General features: G+C 41.1%; 4 protein-coding genes across 7 annotated transcripts in view; all 4 read left to right on the forward strand.

Moving 5' to 3' along the window:
- The window catches only part of ces2b (carboxylesterase 2b), a 31846-nt gene extending 27880 nt beyond the window's left edge, over positions 1-3966 (forward strand). The window contains exons 20-27 of the mRNA XM_037766976.1: positions 1607-1711; positions 1832-1930; positions 2073-2216; positions 2339-2416; positions 2505-2652; positions 2763-2912; positions 3007-3079; positions 3179-3966. Of these exons, the coding sequence (XP_037622904.1) occupies positions 1607-1711; positions 1832-1930; positions 2073-2216; positions 2339-2416; positions 2505-2652; positions 2763-2912; positions 3007-3079; positions 3179-3365 (984 nt within the window). The 3' untranslated portion in view covers positions 3366-3966. The remainder of the gene's footprint in view (positions 1-1606; positions 1712-1831; positions 1931-2072; positions 2217-2338; positions 2417-2504; positions 2653-2762; positions 2913-3006; positions 3080-3178) is intronic.
- A 227-nt stretch (positions 3967-4193) lies between these two features.
- LOC119487482 (fatty acyl-CoA hydrolase precursor, medium chain-like) lies at positions 4194-11169 on the forward strand. Of its 3 annotated transcripts, none has more exons than XM_037768406.1 (13): positions 4194-4711; positions 7141-7350; positions 7438-7579; positions 7832-7965; positions 8114-8267; positions 8816-8920; positions 9039-9137; positions 9280-9423; positions 9546-9623; positions 9712-9859; positions 9970-10119; positions 10214-10286; positions 10382-11169. In XM_037768406.1, exons 1-13 carry the CDS (start codon positions 4512-4514, stop codon positions 10566-10568), a joined length of 1824 nt encoding a protein of 607 aa, XP_037624334.1. In that variant the 5' UTR covers positions 4194-4511; the 3' UTR covers positions 10569-11169. The 3 variants fall into 3 exon arrangements, with proteins under 3 accessions (XP_037624334.1, XP_037624335.1, XP_037624337.1); XM_037768407.1 differs by having other exon boundaries at positions 9039-9133; positions 9279-9423; XM_037768409.1 differs by having other exon boundaries at positions 4537-4711; positions 7158-7350.
- A 529-nt stretch (positions 11170-11698) lies between these two features.
- LOC119487483 (fatty acyl-CoA hydrolase precursor, medium chain-like) lies at positions 11699-18351 on the forward strand. Its single transcript, XM_037768410.1, has 13 exons — positions 11699-11913; positions 14340-14549; positions 14637-14778; positions 15031-15164; positions 15313-15466; positions 16014-16118; positions 16237-16335; positions 16478-16621; positions 16744-16821; positions 16910-17057; positions 17168-17317; positions 17412-17484; positions 17578-18351. Exons 1-13 carry the CDS (start codon positions 11714-11716, stop codon positions 17762-17764), a joined length of 1824 nt encoding a protein of 607 aa, XP_037624338.1. The 5' UTR covers positions 11699-11713; the 3' UTR covers positions 17765-18351.
- A 163-nt stretch (positions 18352-18514) lies between these two features.
- LOC119487485 (fatty acyl-CoA hydrolase precursor, medium chain-like) lies at positions 18515-23750 on the forward strand. Of its 2 annotated transcripts, XM_037768415.1 has the most exons (12): positions 18515-18672; positions 19244-19436; positions 19525-19666; positions 21086-21219; positions 21374-21527; positions 21660-21710; positions 22177-22287; positions 22406-22483; positions 22572-22719; positions 22830-22979; positions 23074-23146; positions 23240-23750. In XM_037768415.1, exons 1-12 carry the CDS (start codon positions 18600-18602, stop codon positions 23424-23426), a joined length of 1494 nt encoding a protein of 497 aa, XP_037624343.1. In that variant the 5' UTR covers positions 18515-18599; the 3' UTR covers positions 23427-23750. The 2 variants fall into 2 exon arrangements, with proteins under 2 accessions (XP_037624343.1, XP_037624344.1); XM_037768416.1 differs by lacking the exons at positions 18515-18672; positions 19525-19666 and adding an exon at positions 21887-21985 and having other exon boundaries at positions 19271-19436; positions 21660-21764; positions 22144-22287.
- The last annotated feature ends 930 nt before the right edge of the window (positions 23751-24680 follow it).

A 24680-nucleotide genomic window follows, 5' to 3' on the forward strand; every position in this document is an offset into this window, starting at 1 on the left:
TTGTTAACAGCGACACCTGTGGCCGTTAAGACAACAAAAGTCAGCGTCGGGCTTGCGCTTGCTCGCTCTAAATAGACATGAAGGAGCATCGCTCAAAACAGTGAGGCGACACACGTCAGCTAAAACCACAATATCACTGTATATTTCACCTGCTTGGCAGTAATGTTAGCTGGCAAGACAAAGGTCTCTCCATGAATCACTGCTGATCCTAGTGTTGGCTTTTCCTGCTTCAGCCTCCCGACCGCAGCCGGAGGGAGACACCGACACCCGGTCGGAGACGATAACGTTTCTCGTTGCGGAGCCCCGTCACTTCACAAGACACGGGAAACCTATGTTGGTCTGGAGGAGCTGCAGACAAACGTCCACTGTACATTCACTAGATAGGCAAGCTGGCAGAGGAGCAGAGTACAGCAGAGACTCCGGCCCTGGAGACCAAAGCTACGGTCTCCCCCGCGGACTACGACCGCGGCCAACACTGTTTAGCAAGACGGGCTTCACCAGATAAAACTTTGCGGTTTTGGTGTTTCCGTGTAGTTTGTGTTGGAGTCTTGTCTGAACAGCATAGCCACATGCGAGCGCGCATATGCGCGCATATGCGAGCGCGCATATGCGAGCGAGCGCGCATGGGACACCGACCCGGGTGATTTATACGTGTAAGAAGTTACAAACAGTCCCTTTAAAGGAGAACACCACCTAAATTAAGAATTCCAATATGTCATTTCCATGGCCGAGGAAAGTTCAATCAATATTTGTTAACTTGAGCTTCTTTCTCTCAAAGCCAGAAACCAGAGAAGTTAGTCTCAAACTTGTCATTAGGTATAAATTCTGGAGCTGCTCCAGAGACAATGTTGTTGTGATGTTTGTTTACTTTTTATACCCAATGAGCTTTATTCTATTGTAGTGAGCTCAGTTTTGAAACAGAAAATGCACCCATAAATGCAGATCACCCCTAGGTGCTCTCAGTGTCATCTATAACATCTCTCCCAATCATTACCTTCGCCATGGCCGAAGTCTGGCTTTGGTTTGTTTGTTTCTTTGTCCGTTACAAGGATTACTCCAAAAGTCTGACAACTGTAGCTTCTGCGTTTTTTTCACATTAAACACTGTGAACTTACAGTTGAGTTCAACCAAAGCACACTTGGTGATTGTTGGAAAGAGTAACAATGACGGTTTAGGTGAGTTTAATTTTGTTTCTGTCCAGTTTGAATGAAGTGTTTTACGATGCTCCGCTACGTACAGCTGATCTCAACATAAACAAAAATACATGTGGATGATTGCGCAAGCTGAACGGAGAGAGGGGCGGAGGTGTGAGCTCTCCGAGTGCCATTCTAGTTGTCTATGGAGCAGTTTCACACTTTATACCCCACGGCATCACAAATTTGAGATTTAGCTCTCTAGTTTTGGGATTTGGGAGTGAATTGCTCATGTTTACTAATATTTTTGGACTGTCTTAGACCATAGGAATAATATGTATGAATTTTGAAAATGGGCATCGTTCCCCTTTAAATAAACTCACTTTTTTTTGCAAGAGTGGCACAGTTACATTATGTTACTGCAAAGTACTGTCTACCAAACCTTTCATTTCTTCTGTTGCTTGAATCAACAGCTTCTCTCACCATTGTCTGATGGCCTGTTCCACCGTGCCATTGCTGAGAGCGGCACTGCTGCAATGGATTTGCTCTTTGCAAATGATCCTCTACCAGCAATGCAGGTTCATTTTCAGTGTTTATTTTTGTGTGTAAACATTCTTCAGTGCACAAAATCAGTATAAAAAAAATAATATATACATTTTTCTAAACTGTTGAGATGAACCCCACATATCTCTCCTCAGATGGTAGCCAATATATCTGGCTGTAGCCTCGAAAGCACGGAGAAGATCGCTGATTGCATGAGAAACCTCGATATTAACACTATTGAGGCTATTGGGCAGGTGAGATATTTTATGCAAAACTGATATAGACTGACTTGATGGGATTAGTTTAAATGATCCTAAAATGTGCTCTGCAAGATGTCTATGAAATGTTCACTTTCAACTATTAACTTTTTTCTTTTACACATTTTCTTCTCTCAAGGATCAACAATTGAGAATTACTCCAAATGTTGATGGACACTTCCTGACAAAACCTGTGGATGAGCTGTTCCACAAACATGAACTTCTCACTGTACCATTCATGACCGGCGTTAATAATGATGAAGGGGGCTGGATACTTCCTCAGGTAGGTGTGCATTTTACTGAAATTTGTGTGACTGAAAAGATTATTGATTTCCAGATAAGTCAATGAAAACATGATTGTTTTGCTTTAGTCCATGTCTGAAATGTTTAAATGTCTTCCCTTAGCTCCTTGCTCCTCCAAACTGGACAGAGGGATTAGATCGGGAGCCGGTCATGAACATGATGTTCATGTTCTACCCTAATGTAAGGCAGACAGTGCTGGACATTACAATATTACTCGGCTTCATCATGCTCAAACTTATCTGACAGATGTGTCGCTCATTTTCTCTAGCCCGAAGATGCGATGTTAAGAGAATTGGTGGTAGATGAATATATTGGAACCGGTGAAGATCGTGTGAAGAATAGAGATGGGTTCACTGAGCTAATTGGAGATATGATGTTTACCATTCCAGCCATTAAGACTGCTAATGCCCACAGAGGTATTTTACTTACACAAGATTATGCAAATCTATTTAAGAACCATTGTTTCATATTTACTGTGACACACTTTCATAAACGAGACAGATCACACCCATTTGTCTACTACTAGATGCAGGTGCCCCTGTATACCTGTATGAGTACCAGCATCCTCCTAAATTCCTGCAGTCAAAAAGGCCAAGCTTTGTTGGGAGTGACCATGGAGATGAACTCTTTACAGTATTAGGATTCTGCTTCACAACTACCCATATCAAATTAGCCGGTAAGTGCAATATAAAAATCACTATTTCAATAGACCACCAGAGATCTGGGTTTCCTAGAGTGGAAAGTGTTTTACCAGATTATCATTATTTTAGATGCATGTGATGAAGATGATGAGCAGTTCAGCAGAACCATGATGAGCTACTGGGCCAACTTTGCTCGCACAGGGTAGGAATTCACCCTGATTACAAGTTATTATACACATGAAGATAAGACTTGTATATAACGTTTGTGCGTGTGTGTATGTGTGTGTGTGTGTGTGTGTAGGTCTCCTAATGGGGACGGCCTTGTCCACTGGCCAAAGTATGGAGCAGAAGAGGACTACTTGTCAATTGATGTAAAGGAGCAAGTAACTGGTCAGCACCTGAAGAAGGACCAGTTTGTCTTCCTGACACAGACTCTCCCAGAGAAAGTCCGACAACACAAAGAGAAGATGGAGCGCAGCGAGCTGTAGAACAATCACCTCACCTTCCTCCCTTCCATAAATGTTTTTATTGATTAATTTTAACCACAAACAAGTCAGTCAAAAATGCATTGGACATACTGTGAGACATTTGTAAAAGTAATGTGATGATAATAATAATGATAACATTTAAACAAATTGAATTTTAGTACTTTTTGTAGCACCATGCATTGTATGAAATTTGGAAAGGAGAACCTTTCAAAATGTATCTTTAGAAGATTTTTTGAAATGCCTCAGTTTGACTTATAAAAATGTGTGTGATAGGGAGGTTGGGCATGTTATCATCATTCTGGCGTATTGGTAATTGACATGCACTGTGAGTTTGCTTACACTGTTGGTATTCTACTAACTCCACAGTCTGTTTCAGACTCACCACCACAGTCACTTGAGGAATGAGATCTGTATGAGTCTCTGCTCTCCCTGATCCATACCCAATGCTTAAGCCTCCGGCTCGAAAGACCATGTAGAAACTTGACATTTGTGGTAGCTGGGTTATTTAAGAAACCTTTGTATTGGCACACCAGTTTTCCAAGGATTTCCACTTAATTAGTTGACTGGCAGATGATTTACTGGCTAAAAGGTAAATGAAAACAATACAAAGTAAACATTGTGGTCATAGTTTGACCGTTTGATTGTATTTTGCGAGTGATTGACAGCTGCTCAGAGACGGCAAGGCTCCAACTCGGCTCTGATTGGTTGTTTTCCTTCGGTCTGTGAAATCTTACAGATGCCATTAGGAGCATCGGAGGACACAGAAGCACATGATTTTGTTTCAGATTACCTGTCTCATGCACTACTGTCAGGATATAGTGACTCCGATAACCACTGCATCTAATTTTATTCTATTTTATTGTTATTTTATTAATCTAGTTTTTACTTCACACTGTTTTACTACTATTATTGTTATTATAGCTTTTAATTCTATTTTATTGCATTTGTATCATGTTATTGTCTCGTGTGCATTGGTCTGAAATCATCAAACTGTTAAATTGCTGAAATGTTTTGTCTTTTCTGTTGTTTTCACTGTCTAATTGTCGGCTTGTCAGTCAGCACTTTGGACTGCAACAACCTGTATAAAGTCCAAAACTAATAAAGTTTGATGTGACCTTTGGTTGTGTTATAAAACCGGCATGTAGTATGAAGTGCAGCACCACCTTGGTCAAATCAGGGGAAAGCTTCTCACCAAGTGTCATTTTGTCTTTGAGCTTCCTCCTCTCTGTACCGAGCAGTGTCGCAACAACCCCCACAGAGAACAACCACCATGAAGATCCGAGGAAAACAGACCAGCTTCTTTCTAACCTTTGTTTTATTTCTCCATGTTGCTGCAGACCTGCATGGTAAGTAGGAGACAACTCATTTCTTTGCTCAACAACATCGACGACAACAACAGCACGCAGTGATTTTTAGATGTAGATCTGACGGGACCGCTATAGTCTAAACTAAACCACAAATAGACATAATACAGGCTTCATCTATTAAACATACTTTCAACGTCAAATTTTGCTCAGCCTACTCACGTTATAGTAACTTCTTTAAATGTATTTCTCATAGGACTGAATTTGTTGTTGACTTTATAGGTAACATTCTTGACCTACATGACCAATAGGTTATGTAAGTAAAAGGTCACCTAATATTCTGGCGAGGCTGACTGTTTTTTAAGGTGAAAACTTTCCAAAGAGCACATCAGGTTGTGAGTTATAATAACTTCTTTTGCTTGAAAGCTGATAACAGGAATTTGGGGGTGACTGTGTAATCAAATACTACTCAGTGGTGTAAAACTGCCAGAATGGAGCAATGTGATAGCCTCTTCTTAAAGGATCAATCTATTTGTCTCCCTCTTTTTTTAACAGCCATCATTTCTATTGTGTTAACAAGTTATTCACAAGGTTAAAGACTTGTGGGTACCCATAGAACCCATTTACATTCACATATCTTGAGGTCAGAGGTCAAGGGAACCCTGTGAAAATGGCCATGACAGTTTTTCCTCGTCAAAATTTAGAGCAAGTTTGGAGCGTTATTTTACCTCCTTCGCAAGCTAGTATAATATAGTTGGTACCAATGGATTCCTTAGGTTTTCTAGTTTCGTGGGATGCCAGTATCTTCTCTCTTTGGCATTTCCTCAACTGATCTCAACATGGCTGCCGGGTCACACATTTTTTCATTTTTCTTATTGGTTGTTTTCCTCTGATCTGTGAAATCTTGCAGATGTCATTAGGAGCACCGGAGGACACAGAGGCACATGATTTTTTTTTTTCAGATTACCTGTCTCATGTACTACTGTCAGGATATAATGACCGTTTTATAAAAGTGACTTTTTTTAAATCATATTTGCTCCATTTCTACCCACTGCTGCTTTAAACAACCATATTTCCCAACAACACTGTGGCTAAACTGCCCTTAGGACAAACACAGCATAATTAACACAAACAAAATAAGGAAAATTGTCATTGTCAAGACTTACCTTGCCTTGGAGTCAAGACCTTCCCCCCTTTGACACAATCAGATGTGGGGGAAATGCCGTTCCAACGCTGGGAGGCTTCCACATACAGCAGGAGCGCCTCTACACAAGCTGAGAAACGGCTGTCGCACTCTTAAGTCCCCGCATTAACTGATCTGGCCTTGCCTAATGCAGGAACCTCATCCTACAGCCCAGCTACCTGTCTTCATCAGCCCTACCCGGCAGCGAACGGCACCCACCGCCAACAATGAGTGCTCTACTCGGCTTGGATATACACACCAAGCGCAGCTCCCCAGAACCACAAGCCCATGCTCAATCCTCTCCCTTTAAACACGTTCTGTTCAATTCCCCCAGTCCTCATCAGGCACAGCTGCAGCAACTCATTCTAATTCGAGTCTGCAGCAACTCCCCTCTCTGCCCAGTCACTCTGTCACACTGTTATACCTTACAAATACCCACGCACGACTGTTATTAGGCCATTAAATATGCGTTATCAGTCGCTATAAGCACCATAGATGTGAGTCGTTAGGGGCCTACTACGCCTACCTCTTTGTAAAAGTGAAAGTGAAACTTTCACTTTTGTTCTAACATGATGTAAAACTGAATGAAACGTAACGTTTTGAACACAAACAAAAAGGCTTCTTTAGGTTTAGGCAACAAAACTACAACTTCTTTAGGCTTAGGCAAACAACACACTTAGTTAAGTTTAGGAAAAAACATTGTGTTTTGGGTTAAAATAAGTATGAACACAAAGACAATTACACATTGTTGGTTCCACACAGGATGCAAACTCCAACTCTCCTGGATGAAAAGCCCGTGTTTTGTGTCCCAGGTATTGTCCCTGACCTCAACCCTTTATGGAGTTTCAGTCTTATACTACAGCACCTGACTTCCGCTTCTGCTCCTGTCATAATTACTACGGTCGCTAGAGGTCGCTGTCGTGTTTTTTTTTATACCTTCTTTCTGTGATCTATCATGTGAATAGATGATAAAACCCACTAGTGGGTGTAGTAGACCCCTACTGACCCACATCTACGACGCTTGACTGATAATGCCTATTTGATAGCCTGACAACAGTCTAATTGGCTGCATTTAAACCAGTTATTTCAAGATAAAAGATTCACACACTCAAAATGTATGTTACAATCATTGATTGCAAAAGTTGTTATTCTATTTATTCTATTTAACACTTGTCTACTTGTCAGTTTCAACATAAGCTAGAACCAAGTAACAACCAGATGTTGTTGATTTTTTACATATATATATATTAATTGAACTGATATGATTATCATTATGATTCTGATTCAGTCCTAATATCCTGATAGCACCTGAAGTCCACACAAAGCTCGGGAGCCTGAGAGGTCAGTATGTGAGTGTAAAGGGGAAGGAGACTGGGGTCCACGCCTACCTGGGTATCCCATTTGCCAAGCCACCCGTCGGCCCTGCTCTGAGACTGGCTGCACCCCAGCCTGTAGAGGGATGGGAAGGAGTGAGAGACGCCACCCGGCAGCCACCCATGTAAGTCCTCATGTGCTTCAGGTGTTGCATACCACACTTGGAGAACTTATGTCCTGTACTCACTGCAAAAACACATCTCTCTTTCAGGTGTGTTCAAAACAAACAGTTTTCTATAGATATGTTTGATAAACTCGGTGTGAAGTTGGCAGAGCTCCCAGACATCTCAGAGGACTGCCTTCACCTCAACGTTTACACCCCTGCAAACAGAGCTCACAATGCCAAGCTCCCAGTAAGTTGCCACAGGTTTGAGATTCAGCTTTGGATAACTTTGGACAGAGTTCATGTAGAAGTTGACTTGATTGCTTTTTGAAGAATCCATAATGGCAATATGAGTCATGATGCCCATTTAGAACCAGACTGCAAAGACACTGATGTCCTGTTTTTGTCACCATCAGTTTTATGTTTTAATCAGATTAAAGTCTAAGTAAAAATGTGCTTTATGCTTTGTGGAAAAGATCAAGGTCTTTCATTACTTTAACAGGTCATGGTCTGGATCCATGGTGGAGGGTTTACTATCGGGTCAGCTTCAACATATGATGGCTCTGCACTGGCTGCTTACCAGGATGTGGTTGTGGTTCTGATCCAGTACCGCTTGGGGCTTCTGGGCTTACTCAGGTAAAACAACTCAAATCACTAAGCACAGTTAGAATGAATATACTATGATTATATACTTTTGATTGGATCTGTGGCACACGTGAGCAAAAATTCAAAACTGGGTCACTTTTATCAGCTGCTGTAGACTTTGATTTTATGCTCTATCCAGCACTGGTGATGAGCACATGTCAGGGAACTTTGGCCTGTTGGACCAGGTACAAGCTCTGAGGTGGATCCAGCAGCACATTCACAACTTTGGAGGAGACCCAGATTTAGTTACCATATTTGGGGAGTCTGCAGGCGGAACGAGCGTATCCCTCCTGGTAAGGATCAATCTGCTGATAAAGCACTTTAAAGGATACACCACCTAAATTAAAAATTCCAATATGTCATTTCCATGGCTGAGGAAAGTTCAATCAATATTTGTTAACATGAACTCCTCTCTCTCAAAGCCAGAAACCAGAGAAGTTAGTCTCAAACCTGTCATTGGGTATAAATTCTGGAGCTGCTCCACAGACAATGTTGTTGTGATGTTTGTTTTCTTTTTATACCCCTGTGTGCTCTCAGTGTCATCTATAACATCTCTCCCAATCATTGTCTATGGAGCAGTTTCACACTTTATACCCCATGGCATCACAAATTTGAGATTTAGCTCTCTAGTTTTTGGATTTGGGAGAGAATTGCTCATGTTTACTAATATTTTTGGACTGTCTTAGACCATAGGAATAATATGTATGAATTTCAAAAATGGGCATCGTTCCCCTTTAATAAACTTTTTTTTTTTTGCAAGAGTGGCACAGTTACAGTATGTAACTGCAAAGTCACTTCTGTCCAACATACCTTTCATTTCTTCTGTTGCTTGAATCAACAGCTTCTCTCACCATTGTCTGATGGCCTGTTCCACCATGCCATTGCTGAGAGCGGCACTGCTGCAATTGATATGCTCTTTGCAAATGATCCTCTACCAGCAATGCAGGTTCAGTTTTCAGTGTTTATTTGTGTGTAAACATTCTTCAGTGCACAAAATCAGTATCACAAAGTAATATATACATTTTTCTAAACTGTTGAGATGAACCCCACATATCTCTCCTCAGATGGTAGCTAATATATCCGGCTGTAGCCTCGAAAGCACGGAGAAGATCGCTGATTGCATGAGAAACCTCGATATTAACACTATTGAGGCTATTGGGCAGGTGAGATATTTTATGCAAAACTGATATAGACTGACTTAATGGGATTAGTTTAAATGATCCTAAAATGTGTTCTGCAAGATGTCTATGAAATGTTCACTTTCAACTATTAACTTTTTTCTTTTACACATTTTCTTCTCTCAAGGATCAACAATTGAGAATTACTCCAAATGTTGATGGACACTTCCTGACAAAACCTGTGGATGAGCTGTTCCACAAACATGAACTTCTCACTGTACCATTCATGACCGGCGTTAATAATGATGAAGGGGGCTGGATACTTCCTCAGGTAGGTGTGCATTTTACTGAAATTTGTGTGACTGAAAAGATTATTGATTTCCAGATAAGTCAATGAAAACATGATTGTTTTGCTTTAGTCCATGTCTGAAATGTTTAAATGTCTTCCCTTAGCTCCTTGCTCCTCCAAACTGGACAGAGGGATTAGATCGGGAGCCGGTCATGAACATGATGTTCATGTTCTACCCTAATGTAAGGCAGACAGTGCTGGACATTACAATATTACTCGGCTTCATCATGCTCAAACTTATCTGACAGATGTGTCGCTCATTTTCTCTAGCCCGAAGATGCAATGTTAAGAGAATTGGTGGTAGATGAATATATTGGAACCGGTGAAGATCGTGTGAAGAATAGAGATGGGTTCACTGAGCTAATTGGAGATATGATGTTTACCATTCCAGCCATTAAGACTGCTAATGCCCACAGAGGTATTTTACTTACACAAGATTATGCAAATCTATTTAAGAACCATTGTTTCATATTTACTGTGACACACTTTCATAAACGAGACAGATCACACCCATTTGTCTACTACTAGATGCAGGTGCCCCTGTATACCTGTATGAGTACCAGCATCCTCCTAAATTCCTGCAGTCAAAAAGGCCAAGCTTTGTTGGGAGTGACCATGGAGATGAACTCTTTACAGTATTAGGATTCTGCTTCACAACTACCCATATCAAATTAGCCGGTAAGTGCAATATAAAAATCACTATTTCAATAGACCACCAGAGATCTGGGTTTCCTAGAGTGGAAAGTGTTTTACCAGATTATCATTATTTTAGATGCATGTGATGAAGATGAGGAGCAGTTGAGCAGAACCATGATGAGCTACTGGGCCAACTTTGCTCGCACAGGGTAGGAATTCACCCTGATTACAAGTTATTATACACATGAAGATAAGACTTGTATATAACGTTTGTGCGTGTGTGTATGTGTGTGTGTGTGTGTAGGTCTCCTAATGGGGACGGCCTTGTCCACTGGCCAAAGTATGGAGCAGAAGAGGACTACTTGTCAATTGATGTAAAGGAGCAAGTAACTGGTCAGCACCTGAAGAAGGACCAGTTTGTCTTCCTGACACAGACTCTCCCAGAGAAAGTCCGACAACACAAAGAGAAGATGGAGCGCAGCGAGCTGTAGAACAATCACCTCACCTTCCTCCCTTCCATAAATGTTTTTATTGATTAATTTTAACCACAAACAAGTCAGTCAAAAATGCATTGGACATACTGTGAGACATTTGTAAAAGTAATGTGATGATAATAATAATGATAACATTTAAACAAATTGAATTTTAGTACTTTTTGTAGCACCATGCATTGTATGAAATTTGGAAAGGAGAACCTTTCAAAATGTATCTTTAGAAGATTTTTTGAAATGCCTCAGTTTGACTTATAAAAATGTGTGTGATAGGGAGGTTGGGCATGTTATCATCATTCTGGCGTATTGGTAATTGACATGCACTGTGAGTTTGCTTACACTGTTGGTATTTTACTAACTCCACAGTCTGTTTCAGACTCACCACCACAGTCACTTGAGGAATGAGATCTGTATGAGTCTCTGCTCTCCCTGATCCATACCCAATGCTTAAGCCTCCGGCTCGAAAGACCATGTAGAAACTTGACATTTGTGGTAGCTGGGTTATTTAAGAAACCTTTGTATTGGCACACCAGTTTTCCAAGGATTTCCACTTAATTAGTTGACTGGCAGATGATTTACTGGCTAAAAGGTAAATGAAAACAATACAAAGTAAACATTGTGGTCATAGTTTGACCGTTTGATTGTATTTTGCGAGTGATTGACAGCTGCTCAGAGACGGCAAGGCTCCAACTCGGCTCTGATTGGTTGTTTTCCTTCGGTCTGTGAAATCTTACAGATGCCATTAGGAGCATCGGAGGACACAGAAGCACATGATTTTGTTTCAGATTACCTGTCTCATGCACTACTGTCAGGATATAGTGACTCCGATAACCACTGCATCTAATTTTATTCTATTTTATTGTTATTTTATTAATCTAGTTTTTACTTCACACTGTTTTACTACTATTATTGTTATTATAGCTTTTAATTCTATTTTATTGCATTTGTATCATGTTATTGTCTCGTGTGCATTGGTCTGAAATCATCAAACTGTTAAATTGCTGAAATGTTTTGTCTTTTCTGTTGTTTTCACTGTCTAATTGTCGGCTTGTCAGTCAGCACTTTGGACTGCAACAACCTGTATAAAGTCCAAACTAATAAAGTTTGATGTGACCTTTGGTTGTGTTATAAAACCGGCATGTAGTATGAAGTGCAGCACCACCTTGGTCAAATCAGGGGAAAGCTTCTCACCAAGTGTCATTTTGTCTTTGAGCTTCCTCCTCTCTGTACCGAGCAGTGTCACAACAACCCCCACAGAGAACAACCACCATGAAGATCCGAGGAAAACAGACCAGCTTCTTTCTAACCTTTGTTTTATTTCTCCATGTTGCTGCAGACCTGCATGGTAAGTAGGAGACAACTCATTTCTTTGCTCAACAACATCGACGACAACAACAGCACGCAGTGATTTTTAGATGTAGATCTGACGGGACCGCTATAGTCTAAACTAAACCACAAATAGACATAATACAGGCTTCATCTATTAAACATACTTTCAACGTCAAATTTTGCTCAGCCTACTCACGTTATAGTAACTTCTTTAAATGTATTTCTCATAGGACTGAATTTGTTGTTGACTTTATAGGTAACATTCTTGACCTACATGGCCAGTAGGTTATGTAAGTAAAAGGTCACCTAATATTCTGGCGAGGCTGACTGTTTTTTAAGGTGAAAACTTTCCAAAGAGCACATCAGGTTGTGAGTTATAATAACTTCTTTTGCTTGAAAGCTGATAACAGGAATTTGGGGTGACTGTATAATCAAATACTACTCAGTGGTGTAAAACTGCCAGAATGGAGCAATGTGATAGCCTCTTCTTAAAGGATCAATCTATTTGTCTCCCTCTTTTTTTAACAGCCATCATTTCTATTGTGTTAACAAGTTATTCACAAGGTTAAAGACTTGTGGGTACCCATAGAACCCATTTACATTCACATATCTTGAGGTCAGAGGTCAAGGGAACCCTGTGAAAATGGCCATGACAGTTTTTCCTCGTCAAAATTTAGAGCAAGTTTGGAGCGTTATTTTACCTCCTTCGCAAGCCAGTATAATATAGTTGGTACCAATGGATTCCTTAGGTTTTCTAGTTTCGTGGGATGCCAGTATCTTCTCTCTTTGGCATTTCCTCAACTGATCTCAACATGGCTGCCGGGTCACACATTTTTTCATTTTTCTTATTGGTTGTTTTCCTCTGATCTGTGAAATCTTGCTGATGTCATTAGGAGCACCGGAGGACACAGAGGCACATGATTTTTTTTTTCAGATTACCTGTCTCATGTACTACTGTCAGGATATAATGACCGTTTTATAAAAGTGACTTTTTTTAAATCATATTTGCTCCATTTCTACCCACTGCTGCTTTAAACAACCATATTTCCCAACAACACTGTGGCTAAACTGCCCTTAGGACAAACACAGCATAATTAACACAAACAAAATAAGGAAAATTGTCATTGTCAAGACTTACCTTGCCTTGGAGTCAAGACCTTCCCCCCTTTGACACAATCAGATGTGGGGGAAATGCCGTTCCAACGCTGGGAGGCTTCCACATACAGCAGGAGCGCCTCTACACAAGCTGAGAAACGGCTGTCGCACTCTTAAGTCCCCGCATTAACTGATCTGGCCTTGCCTAATGCAGGAACCTCATCCTACAGCCCAGCTACCTGTCTTCATCAGCCCTACCCGGCAGCGAACGGCACCCACCGCCAACAATGAGTGCTCTACTCGGCTTGGATATACACACCAAGCGCAGCTCCCCAGAACCACAAGCCCATGCTCAATCCTCTCCCTTTAAACACGTTCTGTTCAATTCCCCCAGTCCTCATCAGGCACAGCTGCAGCAACTCATTCTAATTCGAGTCTGCAGCAACTCCCCTCTCTGCCCAGTCACTCTGTCACACTGTTATACCTTACAAATACCCACGCACGACTGTTATTAGGCCATTAAATATGCGTTATCAGTCGCTATAAGCACCATAGATGTGAGTCGTTAGGGGCCTACTACGCCTACCTCTTTGTAAAAGTGAAAGTGAAACTTTCACTTTTGTTCTAACATGATGTAAAACTGAATGAAACGTAACGTTTTGAACACAAACAAAAAGGCTTCTTTAGGTTTAGGCAACAAAACTACAACTTCTTTAGGCTTAGGCAAACAACACACTTAGTTAAGTTTAGGAAAAAACATTGTGTTTTGGGTTAAAATAAGTATGAACACAAAGACAATTACACATTGTTGGTTCCACACAGGATGCAAACTCCAACTCTCCTGGATGAAAAGCCCGTGTTTTGTGTCCCAGGTATTGTCCCTGACCTCAACCCTTTATGGAGTTTCAGTCTTATACTACAGCACCTGACTTCCGCTTCTGCTCCTGTCATAATTACTACGGTCGCTAGAGGTCGCTGTCGTGTTTTTTTTATACCTTCTTTCTGTGATCTATCATGTGAATAGATGATAAAACCCACTAGTGGGTGTAGTAGACCCCTACTGACCCACATCTACGACGCTTGACTGATAATGCCTATTTGATAGCCTGACAACAGTCTAATTGGCTGCATTTAAACCAGTTATTTCAAGATAAAAGATTCACACACTCAAAATGTATGTTACAATCATTGATTGCAAAAGTTGTTATTCTATTTATTCTATTTAACACTTGTCTACTTGTCAGTTTCAACATAAGCTAGAACCAAGTAACAACCAGATGTTGTTGATTTTTTACATATATATATATTAATTGAACTGATATGATTATCATTATGATTCTGATTCAGTCCTAATATCCTGATAGCACCTGAAGTCCACACAAAGCTCGGGAGCCTGAGAGGTCAGTATGTGAGTGTAAAGGGGAAGGAGACTGGGGTCCACGCCTACCTGGGTATCCCATTTGCCAAGCCACCCGTCGGCCCTGCTCTGAGACTGGCTGCACCCCAGCCTGTAGAGGGATGGGAAGGAGTGAGAGACGCCACCCGGCAGCCACCCATGTAAGTCCTCATGTGCTTCAGGTGTTGCATACCACACTTGGAGAACTTATGTCCTGTACTCACTGCAAAAACACATCTCTCTTTCAGGTGTGTTCAAAACAAACAGTTTTCTATAGATATGTTTGATAAACTCGGTGTGAAGTTGGCAGAGCTCCCAGACATCTCAGAGGACTGCCTTCACCTCAACGTTTACACCCCTGCAAACAGAGCTCACAATGCCAAGCTCCCAGTAAGTTGCCACAGGTTTGAGATTCAGCTTTGGATAACTTTGGACAGAGTTCATGTAGAAGTTGACTTGATTGCTTTTTGAAGAATCCATAATGGCAATATGAGTCATGATGCCCATTTAGAACCAGACTGCAAAGACACTGATGTCCTGTTTTTGTCACCATCAGTTTTATGTTTTAATCAGATTAAAGTCTAAGTAAAAATGTGCTTTATGCTTTGTGGAAAAGATCAAGGTCTTTCATTACTTTAACAGGTCATGGTCTGGATCCATGGTGGAGGGTTTACTATCGGGTCAGCTTCAACATATGATGGCTCTGCACTGGCTGCTTACCAGGATGTGGTTGTGGTTCTGATCCAGTACCGCTTGGGGCTTCTGGGCTTACTCAGGTAAAACAACTCAAATCACTAAGCACAGTTAGAATGAATATACTATGATTATATACTTTTGATTGGATCTGTGGCACACGTGAGCAAAAATTCAAAACTGGGTCACTTTTATCAGCTGCTGTAGACTTTGATTTTATGCTCTATCCAGCACTGGTGATGAGCACATGTCAGGGAACTTTGGCCTGTTGGACCAGGTACAAGCTCTGAGGTGGATCCAGCAGCACATTCACAACTTTGGAGGAGACCCAGATTTAGTTACCATATTTGGGGAGTCTGCAGGCGGAACGAGCGTATCCCTCCTGGTAAGGATCAATCTGCTGATAAAGCACTTTAAAGGATACACCACCTAAATTAAAAATTCCAATATGTCATTTCCATGGCTGAGGAAAGTTCAATCAATATTTGTTAACATGAACTCCTCTCTCTCAAAGCCAGAAACCAGAGAAGTTAGTCTCAAACCTGTCATTGGGTATAAATTCTGGAGCTGCTCCACAGACAATGTTGTTGTGATGTTTGTTTTCTTTTTATACCCCTGTGTGCTCTCAGTGTCATCTATAACATCTCTCCCAATCATTGTCTATGGAGCAGTTTCACACTTTATACCCCATGGCATCACAAATTTGAGATTTAGCTCTCTAGTTTTTGGATTTGGGAGAGAATTGCTCATGTTTACTAATATTTTTGGACTGTCTTAGACCATAGGAATAATATGTATGAATTTCAAAAATGGGCATCGTTCCCCTTTAATAAACTTTTTTTTTTTGCAAGAGTGGCACAGTTACAGTATGTAACTGCAAAGTCACTTCTGTCCAACAAACCTTTCATTTCTTCTGTTGCTTGAATCAACAGCTTCTCTCACCATTGTCTGATGGCCTGTTCCACCGTGCCATTGCTGAGAGCGGCACTGCTGCAATGGATATGCTCTTTGCAAATGATCCTCTACCAGCAATGCAGGTTCAGTTTTCAGTGTTTATTTGTGTGTAAACATTCTTCAGTGCACAAAATCAGTATCACAAAATAATATATACATTTTTCTAAACTGTTGAGATGAACCCCACATATCTCTCCTCAGATGGTAGCCAATATATCTGGCTGTAGCCTCGAAAGCACGGAGAAGATCGCTGATTGCATGAGAAACCTCGATATTAACACTATTGAGGCTATTGGGCAGGTGAGATATTTTATGCAAAACTGATATAGACTGACTTAATGGGATTAGTTTAAATGATCCTAAAATGTGTTCTGCAAGATGTCTATGAAATGTTCACTTTCAACTATTAACTTTTTTCTTTTACACATTTTCTTCTCTCAAGGATCAACAATTGAGAATTACTCCAAATGTTGATGGACACTTCCTGACAAAACCTGTGGATGAGCTGTTCCACAAACATGAACTTCTCACTGTACCATTCATGACCGGCGTTAATAATGATGAAGGGGGCTGGATACTTCCTCAGGTAGGTGTGCATTTTACTGAAATTTGTGTGACTGAAAAGATTATTGATTTCCAGATAAGTCCATGAAAACATGATTGTTTTGCTTTAGTCCATGTCTGAAATGTTTAAATGTCTTCCTTAAGTACTTTGCTCCTCCAAACTGGACAGAGGGAATAGATCGGGAGCCGGTCATGAACATGATGTTCATATTCTACCCTAATGTAAGGCAGACAGTGCTGGACATTACAATATTACTCTGCTTCATCATGCTCAAACTTATCTGACAGATGTGTCGCTCATTTTCTCTAGCCCGAAGATGCGATGTTCAGAGATTTGGTGGTAGATGAATATGTTGGAACCGGTGAAGATCGTGTGAAGAATAGAGATGGGTTCACTGAGCTAATTGGAGATATGATGTTTACCATTCCAGCCATTAAGACTGCTAATGCCCACAGAGGTATTTTACTTACACAAGATTTTGAAAATCTATTTAAGAACCATTGTTTCATATTTACTGTGACACACTTTCATAAACGAGACAGATCACACCCATTTGTCTACTACTAGATGCAGGTGCCCCTGTATACCTGTATGAGTACCAGCATCCTCTCAAATTCCTGCAGTCAAAAAGGCCAAGCTTTGTTGGGAGTGACCATGGAGATGAACTCTTTACAGTGTTAGGATTCTGCTTCACAACTACCCATATGAAATTAGCCGGTAAGTGCAATATAAAAATCACTATTTCAATAGACCACCAGAGATCTGGGTTTCCTAGAGTGGAAAGTGTTTTACCCGATTATCATTATTTTAGATGCATGTGATGAAGATGAGGAGCAGTTGAGCAGAACCATGATGAGCTACTGGGCCAACTTTGCTCGCACAGGGTAGGAATTCACCCTGATTACAAGTTATTATACACATGAAGATAAGACTTGTTTATAACGTGTGTTTGTGTGTATGTGTGTGTGTGTGTGTAGGTCTCCTAATGGGGGTGGCCTTGTCCACTGGCCAAAGTATGGAGCAGAAGAAGACTACTTGTCAATTGATGTAAAGGAGCAGGTAACTGGTCAGCACCTGAAGAAGGACCGGTTTGTCTTTCTGACACAGACTCTCCCGGAGAAGGTCCGACAACACAAAGAGAAGATGGAGCGCAGCGAGCTGTAAAACAGTCACCTCACCTTCCTCCCTTCCATAAATGTTTTTATTGATTAATTTTAACCACAAACAAGTCAGTCAAAAATGCATTAGACATACTGTGAGACATTTGTAAAAGTAATGTGATGATAGTATTTTTTATTTTTAAAGCACTTCATGGTCTTGCACCAGCATATGTCTCACATGCTTACAGTGTATGAACTGGTACGGCCTCTCAGGTCCTCTGGCACGAGTCTATTAGTTTTAGTCAGGACTAAAACCTTTGGTGGGGCAGCTTTTAGACATTATGCTCCGAGCCGCTAGAACAGTCTGCCTGAGGATCTGAGAGCTGCTGGAGCTGTTGAAATCTTTAAACGTAAACTTAAAGCCTACCTATTCAACTAGGCCTTTGATGAAGAATGGTTATTATTTAATTCACTTATTTTGATGTATTTAAGTTGTATAATTTTATTGTTATTTTATAACAATTAATCTAGTGTTAAATTCACACTGTTTTGCTACTATTACTGTTATTATAGCTTTTATTTCTATTTTATTACATTTTGTGTGCATTTGTCTGAAATAATTAAATTGTTAAATCTGTTGTTTTCACTGTACACACTTGTTCTGTGTTATTTCCGGCTTGTCAGTCAGCTGTGAAGCAATGTGAACTGCACTGACCTGTATGAAAGGTGCTTTACAAATACAGTTTGTGGTATAAAACCGACAGAGCCACGCCTGATCTTGCACGTAATATTAAGGGCAGCACTGCCTGGGTGAAATAAGCGGAAAGCTTCTTGGCAGGCATCATTTCTTCCTCCTCTCAGAACCCAGCAGTGTCGCAATCCACACAGAGACAACCACCATGAAGTTTTGTGTAAACAAGACCTTCTTTCTGACGTTTGCTTTATTTCTCTATGTTGCTGCAGACCTACATGGTAAGTAGGAGACACTTTAACATTTCAGTTCTTTGCCCAATAACATGGGATTTTAGATGTAGATCTGACGGTACCGTTAGTCTGAATAACATAAGCCTACTCAAGTTATAGTAGCCTATATCTACTTTAAAAGTCTTTCTCGCAGGACTAAATCTGTTGTTGACTTGATGTTACCTGTTTGCATTTTATCGCGCTTCAATCAAAGTGCCCTTTTACCTACATACTGGCGAGGGTGAGGCTGACTGTGTCCAAAGGTGTAACTCCTCAATGAGCAAAGCAGGTAGAGTTATAATTACTAATTTTAGCTGGCCTCACGCTAATGCAGGGTAACAGGACTTTGGAAGTGACTGTGAGTGTCTAATCAGAAAGCCTACAACTCTATGGTGTAAAACTGCCAGAATGGAGCAATGTGATGCATCCTCCTCTTGAAGGAGGAAGCTGTTTTTCTTCCTCTTTTTTAACAGCTATATGTAGAGATTAGATCAACACAACTTTACAAAGGGCATTACAGCAATGGAACTTATAAATTGCACTACTTTATGATTTTGATTCAGTCCTAATATCCTGATAGCACCTGAAGTCCACACAAAGCTCGGGAGCCTGAGAGGTCAGTATGTGAGTGTAAAGGGGAAGGAGACTGGGGTCCACGCCTACCTGGGTATCCCATTTGCAAAGCCACCTGTAGGCCCTGCTCTGAGACTAGCTGCACCCCAGCCTGTAGAGGGATGGGAAGGAGTGAGAGACGCCACCCGGAAGCCACCCATGTAAGTCCTTCATGTGCTTCAGGTGTTGCATACCACACTTGGAGAACTTATGTCCCATATTCACTGCAAAAACATGTCTCTCTTTCAGGTGTGTTCAAAATAAACAGACTTCTATAGATCTGATTGATAAAATAGGTTCCAAGTTGGCAGAGCTCCCAGACATCTCAGAGGACTGCCTTTACCTCAACGTTTACACCCCTGCAAACAGAGCTCACAATGCCAAGCTCCCAGTAAGTTGCTGCAGGTTTGGAGTGATGCTCAGTTGCTGAGATTCAGCTTTGGATAACTCTGGATAGAGTTTATGTAGAAGCTGACTTGATTTCTTTTGGAAGAATCCATGTGACAATATGAGTAATGATGCCCATATTTAAAACCAGACTGCAAAGGGAATGATGTTGTCCTGTTTTTGTCACCATCAGTTTTATGTTTTAGTCAGATTAAAGTCTTTGTTTGATGTAGTTTGATAGAGATCAGATAGAATAAAGTAAAAATGTGCTTTATGCTTTGTGGAAAAGATCAGAGGTTACAATATTGTAACCCTAGCTCTGTAAGCACAGGCGGAGCCCTCTACTGGACGCCATCGGTAATACTCTCCTCCAATAGAGGGCAAAAAACATCCAGTTGCTTGGCCCTCGACCTGAATAACTCCTTAAGTTCTTGGGAACAAAGGAGGGATTTGGTCTGAGAGTAGCCCTGCTGCGGTCACCACGAAGAAGCAAGCAACTTGGGTGCACCCACAGGGCGCTTAGATACATACTCTCTTAGCTGATGTCAATGCAAGCAGCAAAGCTGTTTTGAATGACAACGCCTACAAAGAGGAATGCTCCAAAGGCTCAAAGGTTTTCACCAACGCCTCGAGCACCAATAGCAGGTCTCACAGTGGGGAGCAGGCACACATCACTGGCCGTTGCCTCCTGACCCCCTGCAAAAAACGCTTCATGAGAGGATGGCCAAAGTCCAGTCTGTCGTCAAAACCATCGAGGCAGGAAGAAATGGCTGCTGCACACACTTTAATAGACAGCCCTCTATCCATCAAACACTGTAAAAAGGAGAAAAGTAGACTCAACTGCACAGGACAGGGGCTCCTTTCCTCGCTCCAGCGTTTGAACCTGGACACCAACGACATATTGTTGTCATGATTGTCTGCAGACAAAACCGGTGCCTCAGCAGGGATGACCGGAGACAGCATCGGAGCATTGGCAGTTGGAGCGAGGACTTTGATGGCGTTGACCTCGAGAGAGGCATCGGAAGTGAACCCACCGCTGCTGGCATTGAATCTTGGGGGCAGCGCTCGGCAGGCCGGCCAGGGCTGATGGCTGCTGAACAGCACTCTCTGCCAAGTCTCTCGAAGCAGGCATTGTGAAGATCCTTTCTGGTAAAGAGGGCGGGATATGACAAAGTTCTAGAAGTGGCGAACCCAACCCGCCGTTTGCTGAAGAGAAAAGGATGGCTGCCAGCGGTGGACACTGCATTATATACTGTGGGGTCCGCACGTATTTGGGTAGGCACATCCTGATTGGCTGGCTACGTTTATGCAACGTTTCAGTGGATGAATGCATGCTCGTGATTGGTGGAGAGTATTACCCCTAGAGTCCAGTAGAGGGCAGTGCCTGTGTGAGTTACAAAAAGGTCTTTCATTACCTTCCCAGGTCATGGTGTGGATCCATGGTGGAGGGTTTGCTCTTGGGTCAGCTGCAATGTATGATGGCTCTGCCCTGGGTGCTTACCAGGATGTGGTTGTGGTTCTGATCCAGTACCGCTTGGGACTTCTGGGCTTTCTCAGGTAAAACAACTAAAATCACTAAGCACAGTTAGAATGAATATACTATGATTGTATTCTACTAGTTTGGATTTGATCTGTGCCACATGTGAACAAAAGTTCAAAACTGGGTCACTTTTATCAGCTGCTGTAGACTTTGATTTTATGCTCTATCCAGCACTGGTGATGAGCACATGTCAGGGAACTTTGGCCTGTTGGACCAGGTACAAGCTCTGAGGTGGATCCAGCAGCACATTCACAACTTTGGAGGAGACCCATATTCAGTTACCATATTTGGGGAGTCTGCAGGCGGAGTGAGCGTATCCCTCCTGGTAAGGATCAATCTGCTGATAAAGCACTTTAAATAAACTCACCTTTTTTTGCAAGTATTACATAGTTAATGTCACTGCAAAGTCACTACTGTCCACAGAACCTTTCATTTCTTCTGTTGCTTGAATCAACAGCTTCTCTCACCATTGTCTGATGGCCTGTTCCACCGTGCCATTGCTGAGAGCGGCACTGCTGCAATGGATTTAATCCTTGCAAATGATCCTCTACCAATAGCGCAGGTTCATTTTCAGTGTTTATTTTTTTGTGTGTAAACATTCTTCAGTGCACAAAATCAGTATCACAACATAATATATATTTTTTTTCTAAACTGTTGAGATGAATCCCACATATCTCTCCTCAGATGGTAGCTAATATATCTGGCTGTAGCCTCGAAAGCACGGAGAAGATCGCTGATTGCATGAGAAACCTCGATATTAACACTATTGAGGCTATTGCGCAGGTGAGATATTGTATGCAAAACTGATATAGACTGACTTAATGGGATTAGTTGAAAATTAGTCTATATTGTCTTCTGCAAGATGTCTATGAAATGTTCACTTTTATAAATTGTGTTGTCTTTATCTCAACTTTTTCTTTTACACATTTTATTCTCTCAAGGAAGGAAAAATGAAAATTACTGTAAATGTTGATGGACACTTCCTGACAAAACCTGTGGATGAGCTGTTCCACAAACATGAACTTCTCACTGTACCATTCATGACCGGCGTTAATAATGATGAAGGGGGCTGGATACTTCCTGATGTAAGTGTGCATGTTACTGAAATTTGACTGAAGAGATTACTGATTTCCAGATAAGTCCATGAAAACATGATTGTTTTGCTTTAGTCCATGTCTGAAATGTTTAAATGTCTTCCTTAAGTACTTTGCTCCTCCAAACTGGACAGAGGGATTAGATCGGGAGCTGGTCATGAACATGATGTTCATATTCTACCCTAATGTAAGGCAGACAGTGCTGGACATTACAATATTACTCTGCTTCATCATGCTCAAACTTATCTGACAGATGTGTCGCTCATTTTCTCTAGCCCGAAGATGCGATGTTCAGAGATTTGGTGGCTGATGAATATATTGGAACCGGTGAAGATCGTGTGAAGAATAGAGATGGGTTCACTGAGCTGATTGGAGATATGATGTTTACCATTCCAGCCATTAAGACTGCTAATGCCCACAGAGGTATTTTACTTACACAAGATTATGCAAATCTATTTAAGAACCATTGTTTCATATTTACTGTGACACACTTTCATAAACAAGACAGATCACACCCATTTGTCTACTACTAGATGCAGGTGCCCCTGTATACCTGTATGAGTACCAGCATACTCTCAAATTCCTGCAGTCAAAAAGGCCGAGCTTTGTTGGGAGTGACCATGGAGATGAGATCCTTACAGTATTTGGATTCTGCTTCACAACTACCCATGTCAAATTAGCCGGTAAGTGCAATATAAAAATCACTATTTCAATAGACCACCAGAGATCTGGGTTTCCTAGAGTGGAAAGTGTTTTACCAGATTATCATTATTTTAGATGCATGTGATGAAGATGAGGAGCAGTTGAGCAGAACCATGATGAGCTACTGGGCCAACTTTGCTCGCACAGGGTAGGAATTCACCCTGATTACAAGTTATTATACACATGAAGATAAGACTTGTATATAACGTGTGTGCGTGTGTGTATGTGTGTGTGTGTGTAGGTCTCCTAATGGGGACGGCCTTGTCCACTGGCCAAAGTATGGAGCAGAAGAAGACTACTTGTCAATTGATATAAAGGAGCAGGTAACTGGTCAGCACCTGAAGAAGGACCGGTTTGTCTTCCTGACACAGACTCTCCCGGAGAAGGTCCGACAACACAAAGAGAAGATGGAGCGCAGCGAGCTGTAAAACAGCCACCTCACCACGGATAGGAAATCCTTTCGAAATGTAACTTTAGAAGATTTTTTTAATTCCACAGTTTAACTTAAAAAGTTGTGTGTGATATAATTTGTATAGCCATTGTGTATACTGAACATCAGTTTGAATCTAAGGTAGATAGCTTCAGGTAATACTTCTTTAAAATCTAAAAGCTCAGGGGGAAATATGTATAGCAGAGGGGCACTTTAAGTCATGGGTTACCCCTGCTTTGGTGTGTTTGCCCACATATTTAACATCTCCTTAATTATCTGGATCCCACTTGTTGTTGTTCTAATCAGTTATGTGTTGTCTGTATCACTGACTCAATATTGTCATACACACTTCATAGGTCCAACACTGTAGTATGAAAAGTGAACATGGGTTACTTAACCCATTTGTGGCCAAAGACTATATTTAGTATTATAAGGAAAAAAGCCACAACATTTGTTCTGTTTGGTCTTAAGTCTTTAAATTTGGACATACTTTGGGTAAGTAACTAACATTACACTGTTTTGGTAAAGGAGGTTGCGCTTCAACAATGGGATTCACTTTGGCGTGCTAGACCCAAAGTCCAATAAGCATAAAAATGTGATAGGGTAGCACATTACAGTGTTTTGTGGAGTCCAACGTTGTATGTATGGGGTTTGGATCAGATTTAACTATAGGTTATGCCTGTGATTGGTCCCTGTATCTAGAGCAATGTGAAAAGAAAAGTGATTGGTTTCCAAATAATTGTATCCAACTCCCAACTGTGTGTTAGCTCTGCCCTTTGTGTATATTACTGAACTGAATCTGTACTTCAAATGCGGTGAAGAAGGCTCTGTGCCGAAATTCGTCAGCGTATGTCTATTGTGATGTGAGCCAATTAAACAAGTGAAATGTTAGTATTATTCCTCCTTGATTTCGAAATCTGGGATGTGCTACACTATCACATTTCTATCTAACAGTACGACTTTGAATAATTGTTAATTAATAGTCAAAGTCAGGATTTTTGAAAAATGAGGAAAAACGCTCATATTGTGTTTATTAAATGTTTTCCATTTGAAACATTTTTTATGCTGCATATGTGTGCATATCTTTGATATTCAACTTGTTATGAGTTCACAGATACCAAATACTTGATTGTGCTCCTTGTAGTGTCTGAGATTCAGTCATTTTCTTATCATACTATATCTAGTGTTTGGGCACATGGGATCACTGTTTTTTTCCTAAAATATAATGGAGTTTATTGCAAAAACAGTGCGC

The sequence above is a fragment of the Sebastes umbrosus genome, chromosome 4, assembly GCF_015220745.1.
Source record: "Sebastes umbrosus isolate fSebUmb1 chromosome 4, fSebUmb1.pri, whole genome shotgun sequence".
Classification (NCBI taxonomy): domain Eukaryota; kingdom Metazoa; phylum Chordata; class Actinopteri; order Perciformes; family Sebastidae; genus Sebastes; species Sebastes umbrosus.